The 26,053-nt window shown below is 44.8% G+C and overlaps 1 protein-coding gene across 4 annotated transcripts in view; it reads left to right on the plus strand.

Annotated features, from left to right (window-relative positions):
- Positions 1-26,053, plus strand: part of TEC (tec protein tyrosine kinase) — a 223,842-nt gene that overhangs the window by 100,257 nt on the left and 97,532 nt on the right. For all 4 annotated transcript variants that reach the window (XM_033945988.1, XM_033945979.1, XM_033945998.1 and 1 more), the window contains 2 exons: positions 1,722-1,803; positions 25,682-25,810. In XM_033945988.1, coding sequence (XP_033801879.1) covers positions 1,722-1,803; positions 25,682-25,810 — 211 coding nt within the window. The remainder of the gene's footprint in view (positions 1-1,721; positions 1,804-25,681; positions 25,811-26,053) is intronic.

Raw genomic sequence — 26,053 nt, forward strand, 5'->3', positions numbered from 1 at the left:
GATGGAACTCCTCTCATATGAGCAAAGACTAAAAAGGTTTGGGCTCTTCAGCTTGGAAAAGAGAAGTTGAGGGAAGATATGATTTAAGTCTACAAAATCCTGAATGGAGTAGAATGGGTACAAGTGGATCGATTTTTCACATCGTCAAAAATACAAAGACTAGGGGACACTCAAAGTTATAGGGAAATAGTTTTAAAACCGATAGGAGGAAATATTTTTTCACTCAGAGAATAGTTAAGCTTAGGAATGCGTTGCCAGGCAGAGGTTGTGGTAAAAGTGGATAGCGTAGCTAGTTTTAAGAGAGGTTTGGACACATTTCTGGAGTAAAAGTCCATAGTCTGTTATTAAGATACGGGGGAAGCCTCTGCTTGCCCTGGATTGGTAGCATGGAATGTTGCTACTCTTTGGATTTTGGCCAGATACTAGTGACCTGGATTGGCCACCCTGAGAATGGGCTACTGGTCTTGCTGGACCATTGATCTGACCCAGTAAGGCAGGGGTGTCCAATGTCGGTCCTCGAGGGCCGCAGTCCAGTCGGATTTTCAGGATTCCCCCAATGAATATACATGAGGTCTATTTGCATGCACTGATTTATCAGCCCCACCACGACCCACAGGATTTTAATGATGATTTTAGAGCATCTGGCCCTTTGTATGGGAATGTTAACACTGTTCTCCATAACAGATAACTCCTGCTGGAGTGAACACCACCATGGCTTTCAGAGCTGAAGGACCCAGCTCCAGGAACACAATAAAATAACATTACTCCAACAAAGTGTACAGCCAAATCCTAGTTTAATGATTTGATGTACTGTCTTTAGGAACTAATTTGATCCTCATTTTGTATTAGGTTAGCTGCATCTAATTAAGAATATTCACCTTATTCTGTATTTGTGTAACTAATAAGATTTTTTGTTACTCTTTGACTTTTGTTAACCAAGTTGACCTCCTTTTGGTGGTGATCCTGTATATAAACTGAAGGGACTAGACTTAGCAGATAAGGACAGGTTGTTCACCCTCTCCAAAGTAGGGAGAACAAGAGGGCACTCTCTAAAGTTGAAAGGGGATAGATTCCGTACGAACATAAGGAAATTCTTCTTCACCCAGAGAGTGGTAGAAAACTGGAACGCTCTTCTGGAGTCTGTCATAGGGGAAAACACCCTCCAGGGATTCAAGACAAAGTTAGACAAGTTCCTGCTGAACCAGAACGTACGCAGGTAGGGCCAGTCTCAGGTTGCTGGTCTTTGACCGGAGGTCCGCCGCGTGAGCAGACTGCTGGGCACGATGGTCCGCAGGTCTGACCCAGCAGCAGTAATTCTTATGTTCTTATTATACAGATTGGAATGGTTGGGGGAGATCTATGGACAACAGAAGTTTATGGAAGGTTTTGTAGACCAATGAGCACTCATAAAGATGTAATACAGTCAGAGGCATTGTCTAGAGTCTGATTCCCATGAGCACCTGAGATTTTTTTCCTTCTTTTAAGATGGAAAGTTTACAGTGAATTTTATAAATTATATTTGAGGATTAGTGAGCCAATTTATAGGTTTGATATGTTGCCTTACAATTATCATATGTAAAAGTTTTACACCAGCATGTAGACCTATGCATTCCCCTTTTTATAATATAATAGAAAAATGGCATAATAGAATGGAATCTCTAAAATAGTCTGATATGAAAACATTACATCTATTAAAACAAATTTTCCTTTTTTTTTTGCAGGTTGTGTACGATTCTAATATGCTTTACATTTTTGCTCCCAGTGCAGATAGTAGGTACCTGTGGGTGAAGAACTTAAAAGAAGGTAATAATTATCTGACTGTTTTAAGATAAAGTTCTTAAATATTTTTTTAATGGGTTTCTCGTGATGTTACTGTAATTGAGTGGTGATATGATAATGTGTACTTGGAGCTCTATAATTTTATTGAGGATTCAGCTTTGATATTTCTAAATCACCAATATATGTTCCATATATTTGTCAATAGCAATTTAATGCTGAAATATGTATCAGCAAAATATCTTGGAAAAGTCTTCATTTTTTTCACTTTTGCTGTCTAAAGTATACATTTTGGAGGCCCCAGGGTACAAAACAAGTACCTACATCTAGAGCAGGGGTGTCAAATGTCAGTCCTCGAGGGCTGCAATCCATCTGGTTTTCAGGATTTCCCCAGTGAATATGCATGAGATCTATTAGCATACAATGGAAGCAGTACATGCAAATAGATTTCATGCATATTCATTGGGGAAATCCTGAAAACCTGACTGGATTGTAGCACTCGAGGACTGACATTTGACACACCTGATCTAGAGAATGACACGGAGACAAATTTGTACCTGTTCCCCTGGGATCTATCTCCGCCCTTGTGAGTTCTGTCCTTGCCCCATCCCTGCAAACTCTGTCCTCATCTGCACATGCCTCAATTATTGTGTTTTACGTTTGTGCAGATGAGGACAGAGCTTGCTGGGATGAGATGGGACAGAACTTGCAGAAATGGGGATGGAGATAGATCCCACAAGGACAAATTTGTGTCCGTGTCATTCTCTACTTACGTGTAATATGTATCCCACCTTGATTTTAACCACAGAAATGCAGTATATCCATATTCCATTCCCTTTTACTCACTCCTTCATTTACACTTACCGTATTTTCACATAGATAGCGCGCACCCGTGTAAAACACGCACACGGGTATAGCGCGTAAAAAACACATTTATGTATATAAATTTTTATATACCGCGCACACCCGTATACCGCGCATGCTGCCTGACTCTCCTTTCGCCCGCCCCGACTCTCCTCTGGAGACCCCGACTCTGTTTTCGCCCGCCCTGACTCTCCTTTCCTCCTTGAAGTCCTGTCCCTACCCTGAAAGCCTGATGCCCCCCCCCCCGACGTCCGATTCACCCCCCACCCCCCGCAGGACCGCTCGCACCCCCACCCCGAAGGACCGCTCGCACGCACCCGCACCCCCACCCTGAAGGACCGCTCGCACCCCCACCCCGAAGGAGCACTCGCACTCCCACCCCGAAGGACCGCTTGCACCCCTACCGACGAACCGCTCGCACCCCCACAGCCTCACCCCCCTCCCCCATGGAGAAGCAGTCTACCTTGTTTCCAGATGCCAGCGAGCCCAGCTGTTTTCTCTGCCGGCGGTCCCGCCCCTTCTCTGAGCCCTGCTGCGCTGCTTTTTCTTCCGGCGGTCCCACCCTTTCTCTGACATCAGAGAAAGGGCGGGACCGCCTGAAGAGGAAGCAGCGCAGCACAGGGCTCTGAGAAGGGGCAGGACCACCGGCAGAGGAAGCAGCTGGGCTGGCATCCGGAAACAAGGTAGACAGCTTCTCCATGGGGGAGGGGGGGAGGCTGTGGGGGTGTGAGCGGTCCTTCGGGTGGGGGTGCGAGCGGTCCTTCGGGGTGGGAGTGCAAGCGCTTCTTCCGGGTGATGAATCGGGCGTCGGGGGGGGGGAAACTATGTAAAAAAAATTTTGTATAACGCGCAAGGGTATGCGCGGTTTGTAAAAACCACGTATAACGCGCGCGTTATATGCGAGAAAATACGGTACTCTTTCCCTCATTCATTTTCACCCTCCCTCACTCATTCATTCTTGTTTGCTCTTGTCTCATCTTTTCCATAAATCTCCCCCAGCACTCCAGTGTAGTGTATCTAGATTTTCAGAAAGCTTTTGACAAAGTTCCTCATGAGAGGCTTCTGAGAAAATTAACGAGTCATGGGTTAGGAGGCAAAGTTCAGTTGTGAATTGGTTATTGGATAGAAAACAAGGTAGGATTAAATGGTCATTTTTTCTCAATGGAGGAGAGTAAACAGTGGAGTGACTCAGGGATCTGTACTGGGATTGGTGCTATTTAACTTATTTATAAATGATCTTGAAATTGGAACGACAAGTGAGGTGATTAAATTTGCTCATGACACTTAACTGTTCAAAGTTGTTAAAATGCATGCAGATTACGAAAAATTGCAGGCAGACCTTGGGAAACTGGAAGACTGGGCGTCCAAGTGGCAGATGAAATTTAATGTGGACAAATGCAAAGTAATGCACATTGGAAAGAATAACCCAAATCACAATTACTGGATTCTTCCATCTTGGAAATTAGTGCCCGAGGAAAGGATCTGGCTGTCACTGTAGACAATACAATGAAACCTGCCCAATGTGTGGCGGTGGCCAAAAAAGCAAACAGGATGCTAGGAATTATTTTTAAAAAGGGATGGTTAACAAAACTAAGAATCATAATGCCCCTGTATCGCTCCATGGTGTTACCTCATCTGGAGTATTGCGTTCAATTCTGGTCTCCTTATCTCAAGAAAGATATAGTGGCTCTAGAAAAGGTTCAAAGAAGAGTGACCAAGACGATCCAAGTTTTATTAAAATTTGTTATTCTGCTTATCCATTTTCTAAGTGGTTTACAGAGATAAAATGATATCTATAAAAAATAAGGGAGTAATAGAGAATGAAAGTCATTAGCAGATAATATACATGTACATATTGACAGTATGGACTAACAGCTTGCTCCACCTATTCTCATACCTTTTTTAAAAGCTTAGTGTTAGGCTTGCCTATTACTGAAGTATTTTCATCTGGTGTAGGAGCTTGCTCCACCTATTCTCATACCTTTTTTTTTTTTTTTTTGGCTTTTCAGCCTCTCACACAGCTTTTCACTGGAAATCACTGCATTTAATCTGTTAGGAAGGAGATATAATAATGAATCTTATCGATTTTACTGTTTTACTTAATAGGTGGTAGTATTAAGGATGTTAATTCACTTTATCCACAGTTAAATTCAATTTATCTTAATCAAAAGGTACAAAAGGTTGATAATCTTGATGTATCCACTAGACTTATAGTTAACCAATGGGAGGATAGAAAAGTAAGATCAGTGTATTTACAAGCAATGGAAGACATCAACGTACCTTTAAAAAAGGGTTAGGAAAGTAAAACCTATTGGAACTATTACATTTATCATGCCTAATACATCTGCTCATGTTTCATGTGCATATCTTAATACTAGATCTGTTAGAAACAAAGCTTTTTTTAAATTAAGGATTGGATCATCAGCAAACAAATAGCCTGTCTTTTTCTAATGGAAAACTGGCTGATTTCTGATGAGGATCCAATCATAAACTATCTTTTACTGACTAATTTAAGAATTCTTACGTTAAATCGTGATGGTAGAAGAGGAGAAGGATTTGAATTTGAAGTATTGGATTCTAAAATGACTAATCATTTGGAAATTTTAGTTTACAAAATTAATAACAAGGAATTAGAGGATCCTCTTTCTTGTATATTATTCTATATTCCACCGAAAAGCTGGATAAAAGCTAGAGAGGATTTCTGTGAATTTGTTCTACATAACTCAATTACTTATTTCTATAATATTATCGCAGGAGACATAAAATTACATTTAGATGAAAAGGATAATGTAGATGTTTAGGATTTTAAAAACTTTTTATCTTTGCTTAATTATAGTCTCCCTTTACCTACACAAACACATGAAAAAGGTCATCATTTAGATGTGGTAACTATGTCCTTAAAGGAGACTTTAGAGCCTACTATCTCTCTAACTGATGGTATCTGGTGTCAAGATATTTGGTCCGATCATTTCACTTATTATTTTAATTTAGATTGGAATCAATTAAAATTTAAAAATCATTCAAGAATAAAAAAGAACATCTTATAAGGGGCCATATTAATCCAGAGGAATATTGGTCACAATATGAGTTGTTAACGGAGCTTAGTGAAGGGGTTGATTTTTGGGACCATTGGATAGAAACAAGTACATCTATTTTAGATAAAATTGCCCCTAAACGAAAAAGTAAACGTTCGAATAAACATAAGTGGTTTGATAATGAACTCCTAAAAATGAAACAATTAGTAAGACGATTGGAAAGGATCTGGCAAAAAACTGGAAAATTATTAGATTGGAATAATTGGAGATCCAACATATAAATTTATAAACAATTGTTAAAAGAAAAATGTAAAGCATTTTATTCATCTAAAATTGATTCATCTAATACGGGTTCAGTGGATATCAATACAAAAGAACTGTTCAATCTGGTTACAAATTCATTCGATACTACACGTCACACTCAATCTATACATAATATTATATTACCTTTAGCAAATGATTTAGCTCAGCATTTGATTTAAAAATTAAAAATCTAAGAAATAATTGCTCAATAAATGATACTCATGAATATCAAATGCCTAATATACAAGGAAGTGTAATACAAGTGGATATGATTTAGAGCTCCTTTCATGATTTAGAATGGAATAATTATATTAAATTATATAACAAATATGCTAAATCATATTGTGTTTTGGACTCTTGTCCACCGGAAATCATGAAATCAGCTCCATTAGATTTTAAACTGAATTTGTTGAATTATCTGACTGATAATTTAAAGAATGGAAAATTCTTCACTAATAATGATCATATTATAATAACTCCAATCCCAAAACCCTCCAAAGAATCATTAGCATTAATCACTAATTATAGACCAGTAGCATCCATCCCATTTTTTTGTAAAAATTATGGAAGGATTGGTCTATTCTCAACTAATGGAATATCTTGATCAATTTTCTCTCTTGCATGAATTGCAATCTGGTTTTAGACCTTTATTTAGTACCGAGACAGTAATTGTGGCTATTTGGACAATTTACGTTCTTTGTTTAGTAAAGGTCTTAATGCCTTGATCATGCAATTTGATATGAGTTCTGCATTTGATTTAGTGGACCATGGGAAATTGCTGCAGTGTTTGGATGCTATTGGTATTAGAGGAGAGGTGTTAGAAAGGTTTCAGGGCTTTCTCATGTCTCGCACCTATCAAGTTCGTTTCAATATTGATCTTTCAGGTATTTGGAATAATTCATCTGGCGTTCCGCAAGGTTCACTATTGTCCCCATGGAGAAGATAGAGTGGGGAGAAGACGCTGAAGGAAATGGGGAAGAGAGAGTGGGGAGAAGAGGCTGGAAGGGAAGAAAATAGATATGCCAGACTATGGGGGAGCGGAGGGAAGAAGATGGGTGCCAGACCAATTGGGGGGGGGGGTGAAGAGAGAGGCACAGTAATAGAGCAAATGGAAGATGCAGAGAGAAGACAGACAGTGGATGGAAGGAATTGAATGAGAAGATGAGGGAAGCAGAAACCAGACGACAAAGATAGAAAAAAATTTCTATTTTGTTGTTTTTGGTTGGTTTGGTTTTTTTTTTTTTGCTTTAGGATAAAGTAGTATATTGTGTTTATAAAAATGTATAAACAAAGCCCTGCCAGCTGAACATCTCTTTCTGTAGTTCAGCAGCCAGAACTTTGATTTATAAGGAAGGAATAAGCTAAATATTGCAGTACTGGATGCTGCGGGGATGGGGCGGGGACAGTGGTCGCGGGGGCAGGGCGGTGACAGGGACGGTGGTCGCAGGACGGGGCAGTGACGGGGACAAATTTTTTCCCCGTGTCATTCTCTATAAGAAGGTTTTTATATTTGATTTGAATCTTTCAAGGTTGAGTTCTTCCCGAAGGTGATTAGGCATCGAGTTCCATAGTTGAAGGGCTGTAATGGAAAATATTGAAGAGCGTGTGGTATCTTGGACTAGGTGTTATGCTGATAGTATGACTAGTAGATGTTGTTTTTGGTATCGAAGTGCTCTGATACGTGTACAGTATAGGGAATTGGTACATAAGAACATAATTGCCATACTGAAGGTTCATCAAGCCCAGTATCCTGTTTCCAACAGTGGCCAACCAAAGACCCAAGTATCTAGCTAGATCCCAATTAGTAAAATAATAATAATAATTTATTTATATGCCACCATACCGGGGAGGTTCTAAGTGGCTCACAGCATGAGAAAAACATACAAATTTTCAATAAAAATCGCGATAAAATACAATAAAAGGCAGTACATACATTTCAATTAAATTGATCAGAAAAAAAGATACAAAACAGTTCAATAAAATTGGTCAAGATGAAAAAGCAAACCATGGAGGTAAGAAACATAAATATAGAATGCAAACATAGTTAAAATAGGAGATAAGATGTCAGCCTATTAAATAATTGAGTCTTTAGTAATTTCCTAAAATCTAAATAAGAAGAAGCTTTTAACAACATTTTTCCGAGCCATATATTCATTATCCCAGGACAAGCAGGCATGATATTCTCACACATGGGTGACGTCATCTACGGAGCCCCAGCGCGGACAGCTTTTTAAGCAAACTTGCTAGAAGTTTCAAGTTTGCACACTGCACCACGCATGTGCTAGCCTTCTCGCCACTAGAGGGCGCATCCCCACCTCGTGGTCCTCAGTTCGTTTTCATCCGCGGAGCCAGAAGCCCTGTGGATTATCTGTGCTAAGATTGCCTTCTGTCGCCGCGGCTGTGTTGCATTTTTTGACGCGGTCGCTGCGTTTTTGGTTTATTTCTTTCTTTCTTTCCTTCTTTCTTAAAAAAAAAAAAAAAAAAAAATTTTTCGTTTCCGCGCTCCGGGGGCTCCCGGGAGCCGTGGCCGAGGAACCTCGCTTGTTCCCGGCCTTGTTTTGGGCCCATGTCCCGGCCCGTAACGGGATTTAAGAAGTGTGGTAGGTGTGATCGACTTTTGTCCATCACTGATCCTCACAGGTGCTGCCTGAGGTGTTTGGGGCCCCATCACCCGACAGCGTCGTGCCCTAAGTGTGCCACCTTCCAGAAACGGGCTCTTAACCGTCGAAAGGCCCGGATGGCTGATCTCTTCGCCGTTGATACCCCGGCGGGGAAGGCCTCGAGCTCGGCCTCGGCTTCGGCCCCGGCCTCGACCTCGGCCTCGACCTCGGACCCCTCGGTTCCCTCGAAGCTGGTCGCTTCGCAGAAGCAAGCCTCGGGTAAGTCTCCACTTCCTTCCTCAGCTCCATCTGTCAGGAAGCCATCCTCGGGCTCTTCGTCGGCGGGACCGCCGGCCTCGACCCAGACCAAGGGATCGAAGGGGGGCGCCCCGAGGGAATACTCGAGACCGAGGTCGCCCTCTGCGGAGCGCCCCCAGGTATTGCCCCAGGGTCTTACTATCCCGGTATTCCAGGAGTTGCTTCGCGCTTTAATCTCCTCGGAACTCTCCGGGGCCATTGAGACTTTGCAGCAGGCTTCGGCCTCGACTTCGGTCTCGGTGGCCCCGCAGTTGGCGACCTCGGCCTCGGGCACCGGCCTTTCAGCGGCCGAAGCTCCCTCGGCCTCGACCACGTTGCTTCCCTCGGCTCCGACCTCGATGACACAGCCTGAGGTCAGTGTGCGACCCCGAGACAAGCAGCGTCGGGTACGCCGGATTTCCTCATCCTCCTCCCCGAGGTCTTCGCGGGGTTCTTCACCCTCGAGCAAGCCCCGGCCGAAGCATCGCCTCAAAAAAGCAAAGCGGGCTCGAGCCTCGCCCCGAAGGAGTCGTCGCTCGACCCCGCCCGAGACCGAGGCACTGTGTGTCGAGGATCTTCGCCTCGACAACCCCAAGCTGGTACTAACACTGGAGGGTTCCCGTGCCTCCTCACCGAGGCGGAAGGGACGGACCTCCAGGCCCCGTACCCCGGGGGGTTCCCCGAGGGGGTCTCTTCGGCGGGCTGTCTCCCCAACCCCTTCGAGGTCGCGGGATCGTGCTTCTTGGGGTTCGGGGTCTGGAGGGCATTTTGGCTATTCTCGCCAGGCATCTCCCTTTGACTCCGCTGAGAAGTCTCGGTCGCCCTCCCCACCTGCACGGACTACTTCTTTTTCGAAATTCGTCCATGATATGGCGAAGGCGTTGGGGGTGGACCTGGCGGCGGGGTCCATCTATACTAAGGAGTTTTTGGAAGAGCAGGATTCCCCGGCTCCTCAACGGGAATCCCCCCGCCTCCCGCTTAACAAGGTCCTCCTTCAAACCTTGCTGCGGAACCTTGAGGCCCCTCTTACAGTGGCGGTAGTGCCCACCAAGATGGAATCAAAATACCGGACTCTTCCCCCTAAGGGGTTTGAAAAAGGACAACTTTCCCATCAGTCACTCTTGGTTGAGTCGGCTCTTAAGCGCTCGCAGCCCTCGAGAGTCTCGGCTGCTGTCCCCCCGGGGAGAGAGGGACGGACCCTAGATAAATTTGGCCGTCGCCTGTACGCGAATTCCCAGATGGCCACGAGGGTCCTCAACTATGCTTTCGCCTACTCTTCCTATCTCAGGTCCATGGTCAAGGATCTGCCGGAATTTCAGGGGCTGATCCCGGAGTCACATAGGGAGAAATTTGCCTCATTTGCGTCCAACCTATCCCAGCTCAGATTTTATCTGTTCCATGCGGTGTATGACGCCTTTGAGCTCGCCTCGAGGGTCTCGGCTTGTGCGGTTGCCATGCGCCGGCTGGCCTGGCTGCGGACCCTCGAGATGGACCCCAATCTACAGGAGCGCTTAGCCAATCTACCCTGTGTTGGGTCGGAATTGTTCGACGACTCCCTGGATGCGGCTACCAAGAAGCTGTCTGAACAGGAGCGCTCTTTGGCGGCTCTCGTTCGCCCGAAGCCTAAGCCGTTGCCTCAGAGGCCATTCAAGCAACCACCTAGGCGGTATCCTCAAAAAACGACGCCGGCCTTTTCGAGACCTCCGCCTCGACGTCCACCCCAGGGGAGAGGGGGGCCCCCCAAGCCCGCTGCGCAGGGGACATCTAAGCCGGCACCGTCCTTTTGACGGGATGAGCGGCAGGGGGCTGGCCCCCGCCGCGTCGGCATCCAACCCCCTCCCCATCGGGGGTCGGCTCTCGGCTTTTGCCAGGGTCTGGTCAGGGATAACGTCGGACGCATGGGTGCTCCGGACCATCTCAGAGGGCTATTCATTAAACTTCTCAAGACAGCCTACCGACATGCCCTCCGGGGCGTGCCCGCCCAATCGGAGCCAGTTGGCCCTTCTCTGAGAGGAAGCCAGGGCCCTGTTGAGCCTCCGGGCGGTCGAAGTGGTGCCTCTCGACCAGCAGGGCCAGGGATTTTATTCCCGTTACTTTTTGGTCCCAAAGAAGACCGGGGACTTGCGCCCCATTTTGGACCTCCGGAAGCTCAACAAGTTCCTGGTCAGGGAGAAGTTCCGTATGTTATCGCTTCCGATTCTATATCCTCTGTTGGACGAGGGGGACTGGATGTGCTCCCTCGATTTGAAGGAAGCGTACACCCATGTTCCGGTGCATCCCGACTTTCGGAAGTTTTTAAGATTTCAGGTCGGGGACTTGCACCTACAATACCGTGTACTGCCCTTCGGTCTGGCTTCGTCCCCTCGGGTATTCACGAAATGCATGGTGGTGGTCGCGGCTGCTCTGCGTTCCCGGGGGTTGCAGGTCTTTCCCTATCTGGACGATTGGCTGATCAAGGCCCCGACAAGGGAAGGAGTTATTTCAGCGACCCAACAGACTATCACGCTTCTTCAGGGTCTCGGGTTCGAGGTGAACTTTCCCAAGTCTCACTTGCAGCCGACTCAATCCCTCCAGTTTATAGGGGCCGTGCTGGACACGGTTCTCCTCCGTGCCTTCCTTCCTTCTCCGCGTCTGGAGGCCCTGCTTCGCCTGGGCCGGCAGGTTGCGCAACTGCAGGTAGTGTCAGCTCACCGCATGTTGGTGCTTTTGGGTCACATGGCATCGACGGTCCAAGTAACCCCATTTGCCCGGTTGCACCTGAGGATCCCTCAGTGGACCTTGGCCTCGCAATGGCGTCAGGACCGCGACCCGCTATCTCGACGTTTGACTGTGACTCCGTCCTTCAGACGCTCGCTCCGTTGGTGGACCAACTCTACAAATCTGTCCGGAGGTTTGCTCTTTCGAGTTCCTCCGCATTGCAAGGTCCTGACCACGGACTCGTCGGAGTATGCGTGGGGAGCGCATCTGGACGGTTTGCGAACGCAAGGCCTATGGTCGGCCGCGGACCGTCGGTGTCACATCAACGTGTTGGAGCTTCGGGCCATTTATCTGGCCGCTCGTGCCTTTTGTCACCTTCTGCACGATCGAGTGGTTCTCGTTCGGACAGACAACCAGGTGGCAATGTATTACGTCAACAAGCAAGGAGGGACGGGCTCTTGGCCTCTGTGCCAGGAAGCCCTGCGGCTTTGGACATGGGCCGTCTCTCAGAACATCTTCTTGCGGGCGGTTTACATTCAGGGGGAGCTGAATTGTCTAGCAGACAAACTCAGTCGTCTCCTCCAGCCACACGAGTGGTCGCTGAACTCCCGAGTCCTACGCGAAGTCTTCGACCGCTGGGGGACTCCTCAGGTGGATCTGTTTGCTTCGCCCGAGACTTGCAAACTACCCCTCTACTGTTCTCGGATGTACTCACGGGACCGTCTCGAGGCCGATGCTTTTCTTCTCGACTGGGAGGGGAGGTTCCTTTATGCGTTCCCTCCTTTCCCTCTGATTTTGAGAACGTTGGTTCATCTAAAATCGACCAAAGCCACTATGATTCTCATTGCGCCTCGTTGGCCAAGACAACACTGGTTCTCCCTGCTTCTTCAACTCAGTGTCAGGGAGCCTCTGCTTCTGCCTGTCTTTCCCTCTCTGCTGTCTCAGAGTCGGGGTTCGCTGTTACATCCCAATCTTCAGTCGTTACATCTGACCGCTTGGTTCCTTTCCCCTTGACTTCGATTCCAGTTTCTCACTCAGTGCGGGAAATCTTAGAGGCCTCTCGCAAAGTCTCGACTAGGCTTTGCTATTCCCAGAAGTGGACCAGATTTTCTTCCTGGTGCTCCACCAACCACCTTGACCCGGGTTCTGTTCCAGTGTCCTCGGTGCTGGAATATCTGTTGCATCTGTCGAATTCTGGTCTGAAGACGACTTCCATTCGAGTGCATCTTAGTGCCATTGCTGCATTCCATCAACATCTCGAGGGTCGTTCCCTCTCTCTGCATCCTCTGGTTTCTCGTTTCATGAGGGGTCTTGTGAATGTTCATCCTCCTCTCAAGCCTCCTCCTGTAGTATGGGATCTTAATGTGGTCTTGGCTCAACTGATGAAACCACCTTTTGAGCCGATCGATAAAGCTCTCATTAAGTTTCTTACTTGGAAAGTAGTCTTTTTGATTGCGCTCACGTCCGCTCGTCGGATTAGCGAGCTACAGGCTTTGGTTGCGGATCCTCCTTTCACTGTGTTTCATCATGACAAGGTGGTTCTTCGCACCCATCCCAAATTTTTGCCTAAGGTTGTGTCTGATTTCCACCTCAATCAGTCCATTGTTCTTCCGGTATTTTTTCCGAAGCCCCATTCTCATCCTGGTGAAACGGCGCTTCACACGCTTGACTGTAAGCGGGCGTTGGCTTTTTATCTCCAACGTACTAAGTCTCATCGGAAGGTTCCTCAATTGTTTTTGTCCTTTGATCCTAATCGGGTAGGACATCCGGTTTCCAAGCGTACCTTATCCAACTGGTTGGCTGCTTGTATCTCTTTTTGCTACGCTCAGGCTGGTCTCCCGCTCTCGGGTCGAGTTACGGGGCACAAGGTCAGGGCGATGGCAGCTTCGGTTGCTTTCCTCCGTTCTACTCCTATGGAGGACATATGTAAAGCTGCCACCTGGTCTTCGGTTCATACGTTCACCTCCCATTACTGTCTGGACTCCTTGTCCAGGAGTGACGGCCGGTTTGGCCAGTCGGTGTTACGTAACCTGTTTTCCTAAATTGCCATCCTCCCACCTACCCTCTTTCTGGTTGGCTTGGAGGTCACCCATGTGTGAGAATATCATGCCTGCTTGTCCTGGGATAAAGCACAGTTACTTACCGTAACAGGTGTTATCCAGGGACAGCAGGCATATATTCTCACAACCCGCCCACCTCCCCGGGGATGGCTTCTTTGCTGGATATGGAACTGAGGACCACGAGGTGGGGATGCGCCCTCTAGTGGCGAGAAGGCTAGCACATGCGTGGTGCAGTGTGCAAACTTGAAACTTCTAGCAAGTTTGCTTAAAAAGCTGTCCGCGCTGGGGCTCCGTAGATGACGTCACCCATGTGTGAGAATATATGCCTGCTGTCCCTGGATAACACCTGTTACGGTAAGTAACTGTGCTTTTTAGCAGCCTGAAAAGAGAAAGTTTTCTCAAGGAACCTCTTGTAGCGGCAAGATTTTATAGAAGGATAAGTAAATAACTGCACTCTCCATGCATTTTTATTAAAATGACTCCAAGAAAAATGAGAAAGGAGATAACCTGGTGCCAGACCAAATGCTACTTTGTAACAAATGCAAGAAAATTTAAAAATACTCTAGACTCCACCGGTAGCCAATTCAGTTTGTGATATAAGGGAGTGATATGTTCCCATTTTTTTAAGCCAAAAATGAGGCGAACAGCAGTGTTCTGGACTACCCTTAATCTCTTAAGAATTTTCAAATAAGACCCTACATATGCAATATTATAGTAGTCCAGTATACTTAAAATGGAAGATTGCACCAACAACCAAAAAGAGACTTCATCAAAATATTTCTTGATGGTTTGAAGCTTCCAGAGCACTGAAAAACATTTCTTAATAAGTAAATCGGTGTGTTTCTCCAATGTAAGGTGTTTATCCAGCGTTACCCCTAATATTTTAATGGATTGACCTATATTGTAATCCAACCCATTCAACATATCATTGTTTCTCTGAGCTTATCATTAGGTGTTACCAGAAATAATTTAGTTTTTTCCTTATTCAATTTCAATTTCAATTTGAACGCCGTCATCCAAAGCTCAATCTGGTTTATAATAGTTGCAAGAAAGTTTGTAAATTCAGATGACAGGACAAATAAGTGGGATGACTATAGTAATATCATCTGCATAAATATAGAATTTAAGCTTTGAAACAAATTTCCCAGAGAAACAAGATAAATATTAAACAAGGTAGGGGAAAGGGGGAATCCTATGGTACCCCACAGGCGTTTACCCAATGAAATGATAAAATATCATCCTTGCACACCTGATACAGATTTTATGCTGCTTATTCTAAGAAAAAGCAGTGGATTTCCCCAAGCCATCTCAATAATGGCCTATGGACTTCTCTTTCAGGAAATTATCCAAACCTTTTTTTAAACCACACAATTCTGCAGCAACGAATTCCACAGTTTAATTACATGTTGTATACAGAAATATTTTCTCCAATTTGTTTTAAATCTACTATTTAGTAGTTTCATCACATGCCCCTAGTCCTAGTATTTTTGGAAAGAGTAAACAAGCAATTCACATCTACCCTTTCCACTCCACTCGGTATAGATCTCTATCATATTCACCTTGAGCTGTCTTCTCCAAGTTGAAGAGCCACAGCTGCTTTACCTTTTCCTCATAGAGAAGTCATCCCATCTCTTTTATAATTTTTGTTCCCCTTCTCTGTACCTTTTTCTAATTCCACTACATCTTTTTTGAGATATAACAACCAGAATTGCACACAGTATTTGAGGTGTGGCTGTACCACAGAGAAATATAAGGGCAGCAGAATATTTTTATCTTTGTTTTCCATTCCTTTCCTATTAATTCCTAGCATTCTATTTGCTTTCTTAGCCGTCACCACACATTGAGCTGAGGATTTCAATGTATCCTCAACGATGATGCCTAGATCCTTTTCCTGGGCAGTGACTTCTAACGTGGAACCCTGCATCATGTATCTATAGTTTGTGTTCCTCTTTCATGCATGCATTGCTTTGCACTTGCTCACATTAAATGTTACCTGCCATTTTAACGCCCAGTCTCCCATGGTCCTCTTGCAATTTTTCACAATTCTCTATTTATTGAAGATTTTAGTCTCCATTTTCTCTCTAAAGATCTAGTTGTTTCTTAATTAGAGCTAGTTCAGGTGTATACCATGTATTCTTTTTGCTTCGGGCTGAAATGATTCGTGTTGAAAGAGGAGCTATGGTATTTGTTGATTGCCATATTCCATGTGCTATTTTGATCATCAGCCAAACGTTGTTTGAATGTTCTATTATGTTTAGGTTTGCAGTGATGGTAGAAGAATCCAATTTTCCATAGTCTCTGAATGTGATGATTTTATGGCCTGAATTAGAGGTTTGTTGGAATGTAAATATGATTAGTGTATGGTCTGTCCAGGGCACAAAGATGTTAGATTTTAAAGAGAATATGGCTTTTTTTGGTCTGACAGAATGAATATCATGTCAAGGGTATGTCCTGCTATGTGAGTTGGGTCAGAGATTAATGGTATAAGTCTGAGATCGGTTGTGAGTGTGAGAAGATCTATTGTAGGCTATTGCTCCAAAGTGAAGAGAACGAGAGGGCACGCGCTAAAGTTAGAAGGGAAAAGATTCCGTACAAACGTAAGGAAGTTCTTCTTCACCCAGAGAGTGGTAGAAGCCTGGAATGCTCTTCCGGAGGCTGTTAAGGGGAAAGCACCCTTCAGGGATTCAAGACAAGGTTGGGTAAGTTCCTACTGGAAAAGAACATACACAGGTAAGCCTAGACTCTAATATGGCACTGGTCTTTAACCTAAGGGCCACCGCGTGAGCGGACTGCTGGGCATGATGGACCACTGGTCTGACCCAGCAGCGGGAAATCTTATGTTCTTATGCTCTTGTCGTTGAAGTGAACATTAAAGTCTCTGAGGATAATCGGTGAGTGGGCTTTGGTACAAAAGTCGAAAATGATGGATTGCAGAGTGGTAATATTGTCTCTAGTGAGGAGGGTGTTAAGAGAAAAAAGGAACTCTCTTGATAGATTGATAGTAATTTTAAATTGTAAGTTTTCTACAGAGATAGTACTCAGAGGTTTCAAAGAAGATCTTAATGGAAGAGAAATATATAACTGCTAAACCGCCACCTCTTTTCCCTTTACAGTGGTTATGGTCAAAAGAGTAGCCGATAGGTAAGTTTCTTCCCCTTCTGTTAGCCAGGTTTCTGTTATACAGAGGAGATTGGATTTATTTTGTATGATGGTATCTTTTAATAGGGTTTTGGAGGTGGTATGGTTTTAATAGGGTTTTGGAGGTGGTATGGCGAGGAGTTTTGTGTTGTGTAAGATATTAATGGTGTGGAGATGAGCCCTAATTGGAGGATGATGTTATATTGTTTGTTGTGGGATTGGGCGACATCCCCAAGAAACAGGGATGTGTGAATGGGTTGTAGTCATGTTGTATACAGAGTTTTGGTAGAAGAGAGTGATGAACAGTATTGCAAATGTAGCAAGACGTTTCAGGGCTAAATTGTTATGTGAGCACTTAAGGTGTGCATGAAGGAGTGCACTAAGGAGCATAACCTGCTTCTTAAGCACGCTTCTTTGGCGTGCGTTGCAAGGAAGTTAAATTTAAAGGAGAAATACAGGGAAATCTTTCTTGTGGGCGGAGTCAACGTCGGCAGTAGACCATAGGAGAGAATTTAGATATCTGAAACAAATGTAAGTTGAGGCACAGACAGAAATACAATGATATGCAGGTAAAATAGCAAAGTGCCTCCGGTGAGTGAGTGAATGCTTCTGCCAGCATGGGTGAGTTAAATTTAAAGAGAAATACTGGGAAATTGTCTTCTGGTCGGAGCCAACGTTGCTGCAGCATTGCAGTGGTAGATCACAGAAGAGAGCTTAGATATCGGGGAAATGGATAAAACTCCTCTGTATGAGGGGATGGAACTCCTCTCGTATGGATGGAACTCCTCTTGTATGAGGAAAGACTAAAAAGGTTAGGGCTCTTCAGCTTGGAAAAGAGACTTCTGAGGGGAGATATGATTGAAGTCTACAAAATCCTGAGTAGAGTAGAATGGGTACAAGTGGATCAATTTTTCACTCTGTCAAAAATTACAAAGACTAGGGAACATAAGAACATAAGAATTGCTGCTGCTGGGTCAGACCAGTGGTCCATCGTGCCCAGCAGTCCGCACACAAGGCGGCCCTCTGGTCAAAGACCAGCGCCCTGAGACTAGCCTTACCTGCGGACCTTCTGGTTCAGCAGGAACTTGTCTAACTTTGTCTTGAATCCCTGGAGGGTGTTTTCCCCTATGACAGACTCCAGAAGAGCGTTCCATTTTTCTACCACTCTCTGGGTGAAGAAGAACTTCCTTACATTTGTACGGAATCTATCCCCTTTCAATTTTAGAGAGTGCCCTTTCGTTCTTACCTTGGAGAGGCTGAACAACCTGTCCTTATCTACTAAGTCTATTCCTTTCAGTACCTTGAATGTTTCGATCATGTCCCCTATCAATCTCCTCTGTTCGAGGGAGAAGAGGCCAAGTTTCTGTAATCTTTCACTGTATGGCAACTCCTCTAGCCCCTTAACCATTTTAGTCGCTCTTCTCTGGACCCTTTCGAGTAGTACCTAGTCCTTCTTCATGTATGGCAACCAGTGTTGGACGCAGTACTCCAGGTGAGGTTGCACCATGGCCCGGTACAGCGGCATGATAACTTTCTCCGATCTATTCATGATCCCCTTCTTTATCATTCCTAGCATTCTGTTCACCCTTTTTGCCGCTGCCGCACATTGCGCAGACGGCTTCATCGACTTTGTCGATCAGAACTCCCAAGTCTCTTTCCTGGGAGGTCTCTCCAAGTACCTCCCCAGACATCCTGTATTCGTGCATGAGATTTTTGTTACCGACATGCATCACTTTACACTTATCCACGTTGAACCTCATCTGCCATGTTGATGCCCATTTCTCAAAACTGATTATGTCACGTTGCAGATCTTCGCAATCCCCCTGTGTCTTCACTACTCTGAATAACTTTGTGTCATCCACAAATTTAATCACCTCGTCGTACCAATGGCCAGATCGTTTATAAAGATGTTGAAGAGCACGGGTCCAAGCACCGAGCCCTGCGGCACCCCACTGGTGACACTCTTCCAGTCCGAGCATTGTCCATTTACCCCCCACTCTCTGTTTCCTATGTTTCAGCCAGCACTTGAATATTTCACTCTCGATTCCATGGCTTGCAATTTTCTGAAGTAGTCGTTCATGTGGAACCTTATCAAGCGCCTTCTGAAAATCCAGATATACAATGTCGACCAGGTCGCCCCTGTCTATCTGTCTGTTTACTCCCTCAAAGAAGTGTAGTAAGTTCGTCAAACACGATCTGCCTATGCTAAAACCGTGCTGACTGGTCCTCATCAGCCCGTGTCCGTCAAGGTGATCAATGATGCGGTCCTTTATCAGCGACTCCACCATCTTTCCCAGTACCGAGGTCAGACTCACCGGTCTGTAGTTTCCTGGATCTCCCCTAGAACCTGTCTTGAAGATTGGCGTAATATTCGCCACCTTCCAGTCTTCCGGAATCTTTCCCGATTTGATCGACAGATTGGCTATTAGTTGAAGCAGTTCAGCTATGGTCCCTTTCAGTTCCTTGATGACCCTCAGATGGGTGCCATCCGGTCCCGGGGATTTATTGCTCTTAAGCCTATCAATCTGCCTACACACCTCCTCTAGAGTGACTGTCAATCCTGTCAGCTTTCTGTCTTTGCTTCCAGCATATAGCCTGATGAGTTCCGGTATGCTGTGTACATCTTCGGTAAATACAGATGCAAAAAATGTGTTCAGTTTGTCAGCGATTGCTTTGTCCTCTTTTAGCACTCCCTTTATTCCATGGTCATCCAACGGTCCCACTTCTTCCTTCGCGGGTCGTTTCCCCTTAATATATCAAAAGAACGACTTGAAGTTCTTCACCTCCTTGACTATTTTTTCCTCGTAGTCTCTTTTAGCCCCTTTTACCGCCTTATGGCATCTGTGTTAATGTTGTTTGTGCTTGTTCCAGTTTTCATCCGTTTTTGAACTTTTTCCATTTCTTAAACAAAGTTTTCTTGTCTCTGATCGCTTTCTTCACCTCTACAGTGAGCCACCCCGGTTCTTTGTTTTTTTTTCCTCTTTGATCCCTTGTTAATATGCAGTATGTATAGATTTTGCGCCTTGATTACTGTGTCCCTAAAATGGGACCAAGCTTGCTCTAGTGTTTTTACAGTGCTTATCCTCTTCTTAATCTTTTTCCCTACCATGAGTCTCATCCCTTCATAATTCCCTTTTTGGAAGTTCAGTGCCGTGGCTGTCATTTTGGACTGATGTTTCTCCCCTGCATCCAGATCGAAGCGGATCATGTTGTGATCGCTGTTTCCCAGCGTCCCTTCTACTTCTACAGCTTGTGCCGGTCCTTGCAGGCCATTTAGAATTAAATCCAGAATTGCATTTCCTCTAGTATTTTCCTTGACAAGTTGTTCCAGGAAGCAATTGCCTATAGCATCCAGGAACATGGTCTCCCTAGCACAGCCGGAGGTCCCTAGGTTCCAGTCTATCCCCGGATAGTTGAAGTCACCTATGATAACTGCATTGCCTCCCTTGCAGTTACATTTAATCTTATCCGTCATTTCTCCATCAATTTCTTTGGACTGCCCTGGGGGTCGGTAGTAGATGCCGATCTTCGTTTCCAGTCCATTTGTTCCCGGAATTTTGACCCATAGAGACTCTAACTTATCCGTCTGTTGTGGCATGTTCTGTCCAGTAGATTCAATTCCCTCTTTGACGTATATGGCAATGCCCCCACCTTTTTGAGCCACTCTGTCTCTGTGGTATAGTTTGTATCCCGGTAACAGTGTCCCAGATGTTTTCCTCAGTCCACCATGTCTCTGTGATGCCGATGATGTCCATGTTATCTCTTTGTGCCATAGCTTCTAATTCACCTATCTTGTTCTTAAGGCTCCTTGCGTTCGTGTACATACACTTGAGTTTGCGGCCTGTTACTTTCTTACATTTCCTTCCCTCTTGTGTGCTTTTCAATCTGTCTTGCCTGTAATTTGGTGAGTCTTTTCCTCTATCTTCTTGCATGGTATCCTCCGGGTATACCAGTTCCTGAACCATTGACTCTCTCTCTCGGTCGGCTTTCCCCTTCTTCCTAGTTTAAAAACTTCTCTCTTGATGTTGCTTGCTAGTAGCCTCATTCCGTCTCTGCTGAGGTGGAGTCCGTCCTTCTGTATAGCTTGCTCTTCCCCCAGAACGCCGTCCAGTTGCACACGAAGTGGAATCCTTCTTCCTCATACCAGCGCCGCATACTCGCGTTAACTGCTTGCAGCTCCATCTGCCTCTTCTCATCTTCTCAACCCAATCCAGCCCTGGGTACCGGCAGGATCTCCGAGAATGCTACCCTCTGCGTTCTGGTCTTCAGCTTCCTTCCCAGCATCCGGAACTGGTCCTTCAGTACTTCCCTGTTGTAGTTCCTGTTGCTCACGTTGTTTGTCCCCACATGGATCACCACCGTCATATCATCTTCTTCCACAGTGTCGATGATCCTGTCGATGCGGCTCGCTATGTCTTGTACCTTGGCTCCCGGTAGGCAGGTCACCAGCCGATCCAGTCTTCCTCCCGCTATGTGGCTGTCGACTTGTCTGATGATGGAGTCCCCCACAACGATTGCTGTTCTCTCTATCTTCTCTTGATTCTCCAGCCGCAGGTCTGTGTCCCTGGTGTATGTCCATCTCTCCTGCCGCAGGTCCATATCCTTTGTTCTCGCTGCTGTGTCACCCATTTCTTCATGGTGGGTTGTCTGTGGGGTGGTCCACACTTTCTGTAGGTGTCTTTCGGCAGTTCCACTGTTGCTGGTGATTTTCCACAGCCTCCCTGTATGCCTTCTCTATGAACTTCTCCAGCTCTCGGACTTCTTCCTCGATGGTGTCCTTTGTTCTCTGCTTCCTCTGTCTCCCTCCTCTGCTGCTTGAAGTGCCTCGAGTTCCAGTATTCTACCCTCCAGGAGTCTGACTTGTCTCTTAAGGCTCTCCAGTTCTCCGCATTGAGCGCATACTTAAGACCGCCTCCCAGAGGGGAGGTAGTCATACATATGGCAGACGGTGCAGAAAACTGGGTAGCTCAACATCTTGCTTCCATCTGCTGCTTCCATTGCTGCCTTCAGTGTCTGCTGTGGTTGTCCTCTGCGCCTGCTGTCCTCTGTGTCTACCTGGCTGTGTGTCCTTTGTGCCTGCTGTGTCCTCCTTCTGTTCTCCTTTAGCGGTGTGTGGTTGTGTTCCTTCTGCGCCTGCTGTGGTCTCTTTCAGCTCTGCTTTAGCGGTGGCTGGATTCTGCTCGGTTGGCCTCTTCTTCCCCTTTCCTGATGTTTTTCACTCCTTTTGCTTCCCTTTTCCCTCTATTTCACTCTCCAAACGCTGCTTCTCTCCTGCTTGCCTGCCTAAGCTCAGCTGGATTCTGCTCGGCTGGCCCCTCCCCTTTTAAGGGGGAGCTTAGATGGACGAAGCCGCGCCGATTCCCCTCGTGGTCTCCTGCCTCTTCTTCCCCTCTTCTGCTCTTTTTCACTCCTTTTGCTTCCCTTTTCCTTCTATTTCACTCTCCAAACGCTGCTTCTCTCCTGCTTGCCTGCCTAAGTTCAGCTTAATGAAGTTACAGGGAAATACTTTTAAAACCAATAGGATGAAATATTTTTTCACTCAGAGAATAGTTAAGCTCTGGAACGCATTGCCAGAGTAGTAAGAGCGGATAGAGTAGCTGGTTTTAAAAGAGGTTTGGACAATTTCCTGGAGGAAAAGTCCCTAGTTTGTAATTGAGAAAGGCATGGGGGAAACCACTGCTTGCTCTGGATTGGTAGCATGGAATGTTGCTAGTCCTTGGGATTTGGCCAGGTACTAGGGATGTGGATTGGCCACTGTGAGAATGGGCTATTGGGCTTGATGGACCATTGGTCTGACCCAGTAAGGCTATTCTTAAGTTCTTATGCATTGTTGTTTGCTCTGCCCAAGATGTGGATATGGATCTCAGTATCCCTGTCCCATTTCTGCAAGCTCTGCCTTAACTGCACAAACCTCAAACATTTATGATTTTAAAGTGTTTGAGGCTTGAACAGATGAGGACAGAGCTTACAGGAATGGGACAGGGACAGGATGGAGAATATTTGTCCTTGTGTCATTCTTTAGAAACATAGAAAATTGACGGCAGAAAAGGGCCTTAGCCCATCAAGTCTGCCCACACCGATGACCCACTCCCTGACTTTTATTCCCCTAGAGATCCCATGTGAATATCCCATTTTCTCTTAAAATCTGACACGTTGTTGGCCTCAATCACCTGCTGAGGTAGCTCGTTCCAATGATCGATTACCCTTTCGGTGAAGAAGTACAATTAGTGCAGAATGCAGTAGCATCATTCCTCAAGGGCAGACCAAAATAAGAAAGTATCTCACCTCTGTTTAAGGAGTGCTTTCAGTTGACACTACTCTCTAGAATTAAATTGAAGGTTTTATTCCTAACATTTAATGCCGTGAAGAATGGTAATCTATCCTATTTGGATGCTAGATTTAAAAGGTTTGTTCCACAAAGAACTTTTACGATTGAGTCGGGTCTTGCTATTAAAAATTTCATTTATAAATGAAGTTAAGGGCCTGGGGTTCAGATCAGAAAAGTTCTCAGTAATGGCGTCTACACAGTGAAATTTTCTCTTTATTTATTATGATTTCTATTCCATTCTCCCGGGATCTCAGAACGGGTTACAATTGACATTTACAAAAAAATTACAGGACAAAGGTATTCCTAGAAGAGGCAGGTGAAGGAGAGAGGGGAGGGTGAGCATGGGAGGGCAAGGAGTCAAAGGAGGTGGAAACGGAACAGGAGGAGGAAGGAGAGGGGGAGCTAAGGAGGAGAGCAGGGAGGAAGCTGTTCGTTGGCACTGTTCAGTACCCAAGGAAATTGAGCTGGAGAATAATGCTAAAATGTATTAAGAAGTTGTTGAATATTACAGCAACGAGACCAGCCACAACCACCGAGAGCACACAGACCCGATCCTACCAAGAGTGTGAACTCTTCCCCCCATGCAATCCACTGTCGGCTCCGGGCGGCTTTCCCGCAGAGGAGAGAATCCTGCATTCACCATGGGCCTCATCTGGGGCAGCCTCCTTGGAGCGGCTGGGGCACGGGCAGTGTGTCTGGGAGGGAATGCATGGATGGGAGAACATCGCAGGGGAGGAGACATAGGCATCCTGGGACTGTCTGCCAAGTCTCTTCCCTGAAGAAGCCCTTTCTGGAAACGTCAATCGCTCCTCCTAAACTTACTTGCTCCACTTCATCACTGACGCTGAAACCGTGGATTGAAGACAAAGTTTTATTTTATTTTTCTTTCCAGCTTATGATTTATCTTTAATCTTATCTATTGTTTTGCCTTTTGTCTTTGTTTTGTTCTATTTCTATCATTTAAATTTCTCCAGAATTCTACTGTTCAACGGCTCCCCCTTCTGCTTCTATTCCTTTCTCTCCTCTCTTCTACCTTCCAAAGTATTTAGATCAATGCTGTCTTGTTAAAATGTTTATTTTATTTTTATTTTTCCTCTAACTCTACTTTCCACTTCTCTATTACCCTCCAGGTACTTTAGTTAGATTGTGAGCCTTCGGGACAGTAAGGGAAATTTTCAAGTACCTTTCTTATTTCTAATCTTAATGTATATTTTCTGTAAACCGCTTAGAACCTAACGGATGTAGCGGTATATAAGAAATAAATTACATTACATTACATTACTATCTAGTGGAAGATATTGAATATTCTGCTGGATGGACTATAATAGTTAACAAAATTATCATAGCTTTCCTACTTGAATAAATTAAATAAATTAATAAATAGTAAAGTGCTCAGACCTCATAACCCATAGTGAGATGATAACATCAAACTGCGATTATTGTTGGGACCATCACTGCCTTTACTGTCCCTTGCCAACCATCACCGGAATAGTATACCAAACACTTATCTGTAAGCTTTGCTTAGGTTGGAACCTCCTCAATAACCACAGAAGCTTTATGTGAATCAGTGTAAAGTCATGTTGAAAGTGCTTCAGTGCTTAATAACATAACACCATTTAAAATACGTAGCCCCCCGACTCGAGTTTCGTTGTGCTCTTCATCAGGAGGGGTCACTCATAATTGGCAAAAAGTACCAAAGGTGGATCTACAAGACCAGGTTGTTGTTGAAGACATGGTTTTTTTATAGCCTGATGTACCTGAAAATGTCAACCTATTAGAAGTTTTCATAATTAATTTTTAAGCTAAGGCCATTTGGGATTCTAATGAGCTGAAAGAGAGCCATCAAATATCTTCCTATGTAGAGCCATGACATGCTGACCAGTGTATATCAATGACATCTAGACCCATCAGCCCATCTTCAAAGGTCATTAGGGGGTATCCTCAAGATTGTGAGCATTTCCAATTGCATTCTCTTTTGTCAATTGAGAAATGCGTTGTTCTTCAAGCATGTGGCTGTTCCCTAATCCACTTTCCCCATTCTATCCTGAGCTTGCATAGAGAGGCAGAGTAGCAGAAGAAAACCAGACAGATAATGGAAGCTGCCCCAGAGGTTTCCAGGGACTGCCACTACCACTGGGCCCCCTCAGGTCTTGCATTGAAGAACTCTGTTCCAGATAGTGCTTTTAAATCTCAGGTTTTCAGTGAAATGCTAGATATGCCTATATTTGTATTTGTATTTTATGAATGTGATTTAAAAGCAAACTGAAAACCCACCTTTTTGATATAGCTTTCAATCCTTAACCCCACTCCTCTACCCTCCAACCCAGCCCACTGATTAACCGTTCCCCTTAACTGTATCCAGGACATCCTGTTTGTCTGTCTTGCCTATTTAGATTGTAAGCTCATTCGAGCAGGGACTGGTATTCTGTGCAGCACTGTGTGCATCTGGTAGCGTTATAGAAATAATTAATAGTAGTAGTAGTGATTTATCTAAACTGTTTTGAATAGGCATTTCTTGTTTGTTAAGCTGTATATAAGAATTTTAATGGAGATTTTTAAACTATGCATTTTTGTAAATTGTAGAGATTAAGGTTAACAATCATATTGTGGCAAAGTATCACCCTCAGTTCTGGACTGAAGGAACGTATCAGTGTTGCAGACAAACTGAGAAGTTGGCACCTGGCTGTGAAGAATATAATTTATTTGGCGACAGTAAGTACTTAATTTTTATTATAGTAATTGCTTGATTTCTTATTGACTTTTGTATATGTGACAGCTTTGCAAGTACCTTATTGCTATACTTGTTTTCTGATGTGAACAAAGGACAAAATGTCATTTGTTGCTTTTAGAAACATCATTCTTCCTTAAATTTTGTTTTATTTTTTTTTCTTCCAAGTACTTTAGACAAGTTTGTATGTCCTTAGAGCACACACATCTTGTTTTGTGAATCGATCA

Source organism: Geotrypetes seraphini, chromosome 1, assembly GCF_902459505.1.
Source record: "Geotrypetes seraphini chromosome 1, aGeoSer1.1, whole genome shotgun sequence".
Classification (NCBI taxonomy): domain Eukaryota; kingdom Metazoa; phylum Chordata; class Amphibia; order Gymnophiona; family Dermophiidae; genus Geotrypetes; species Geotrypetes seraphini.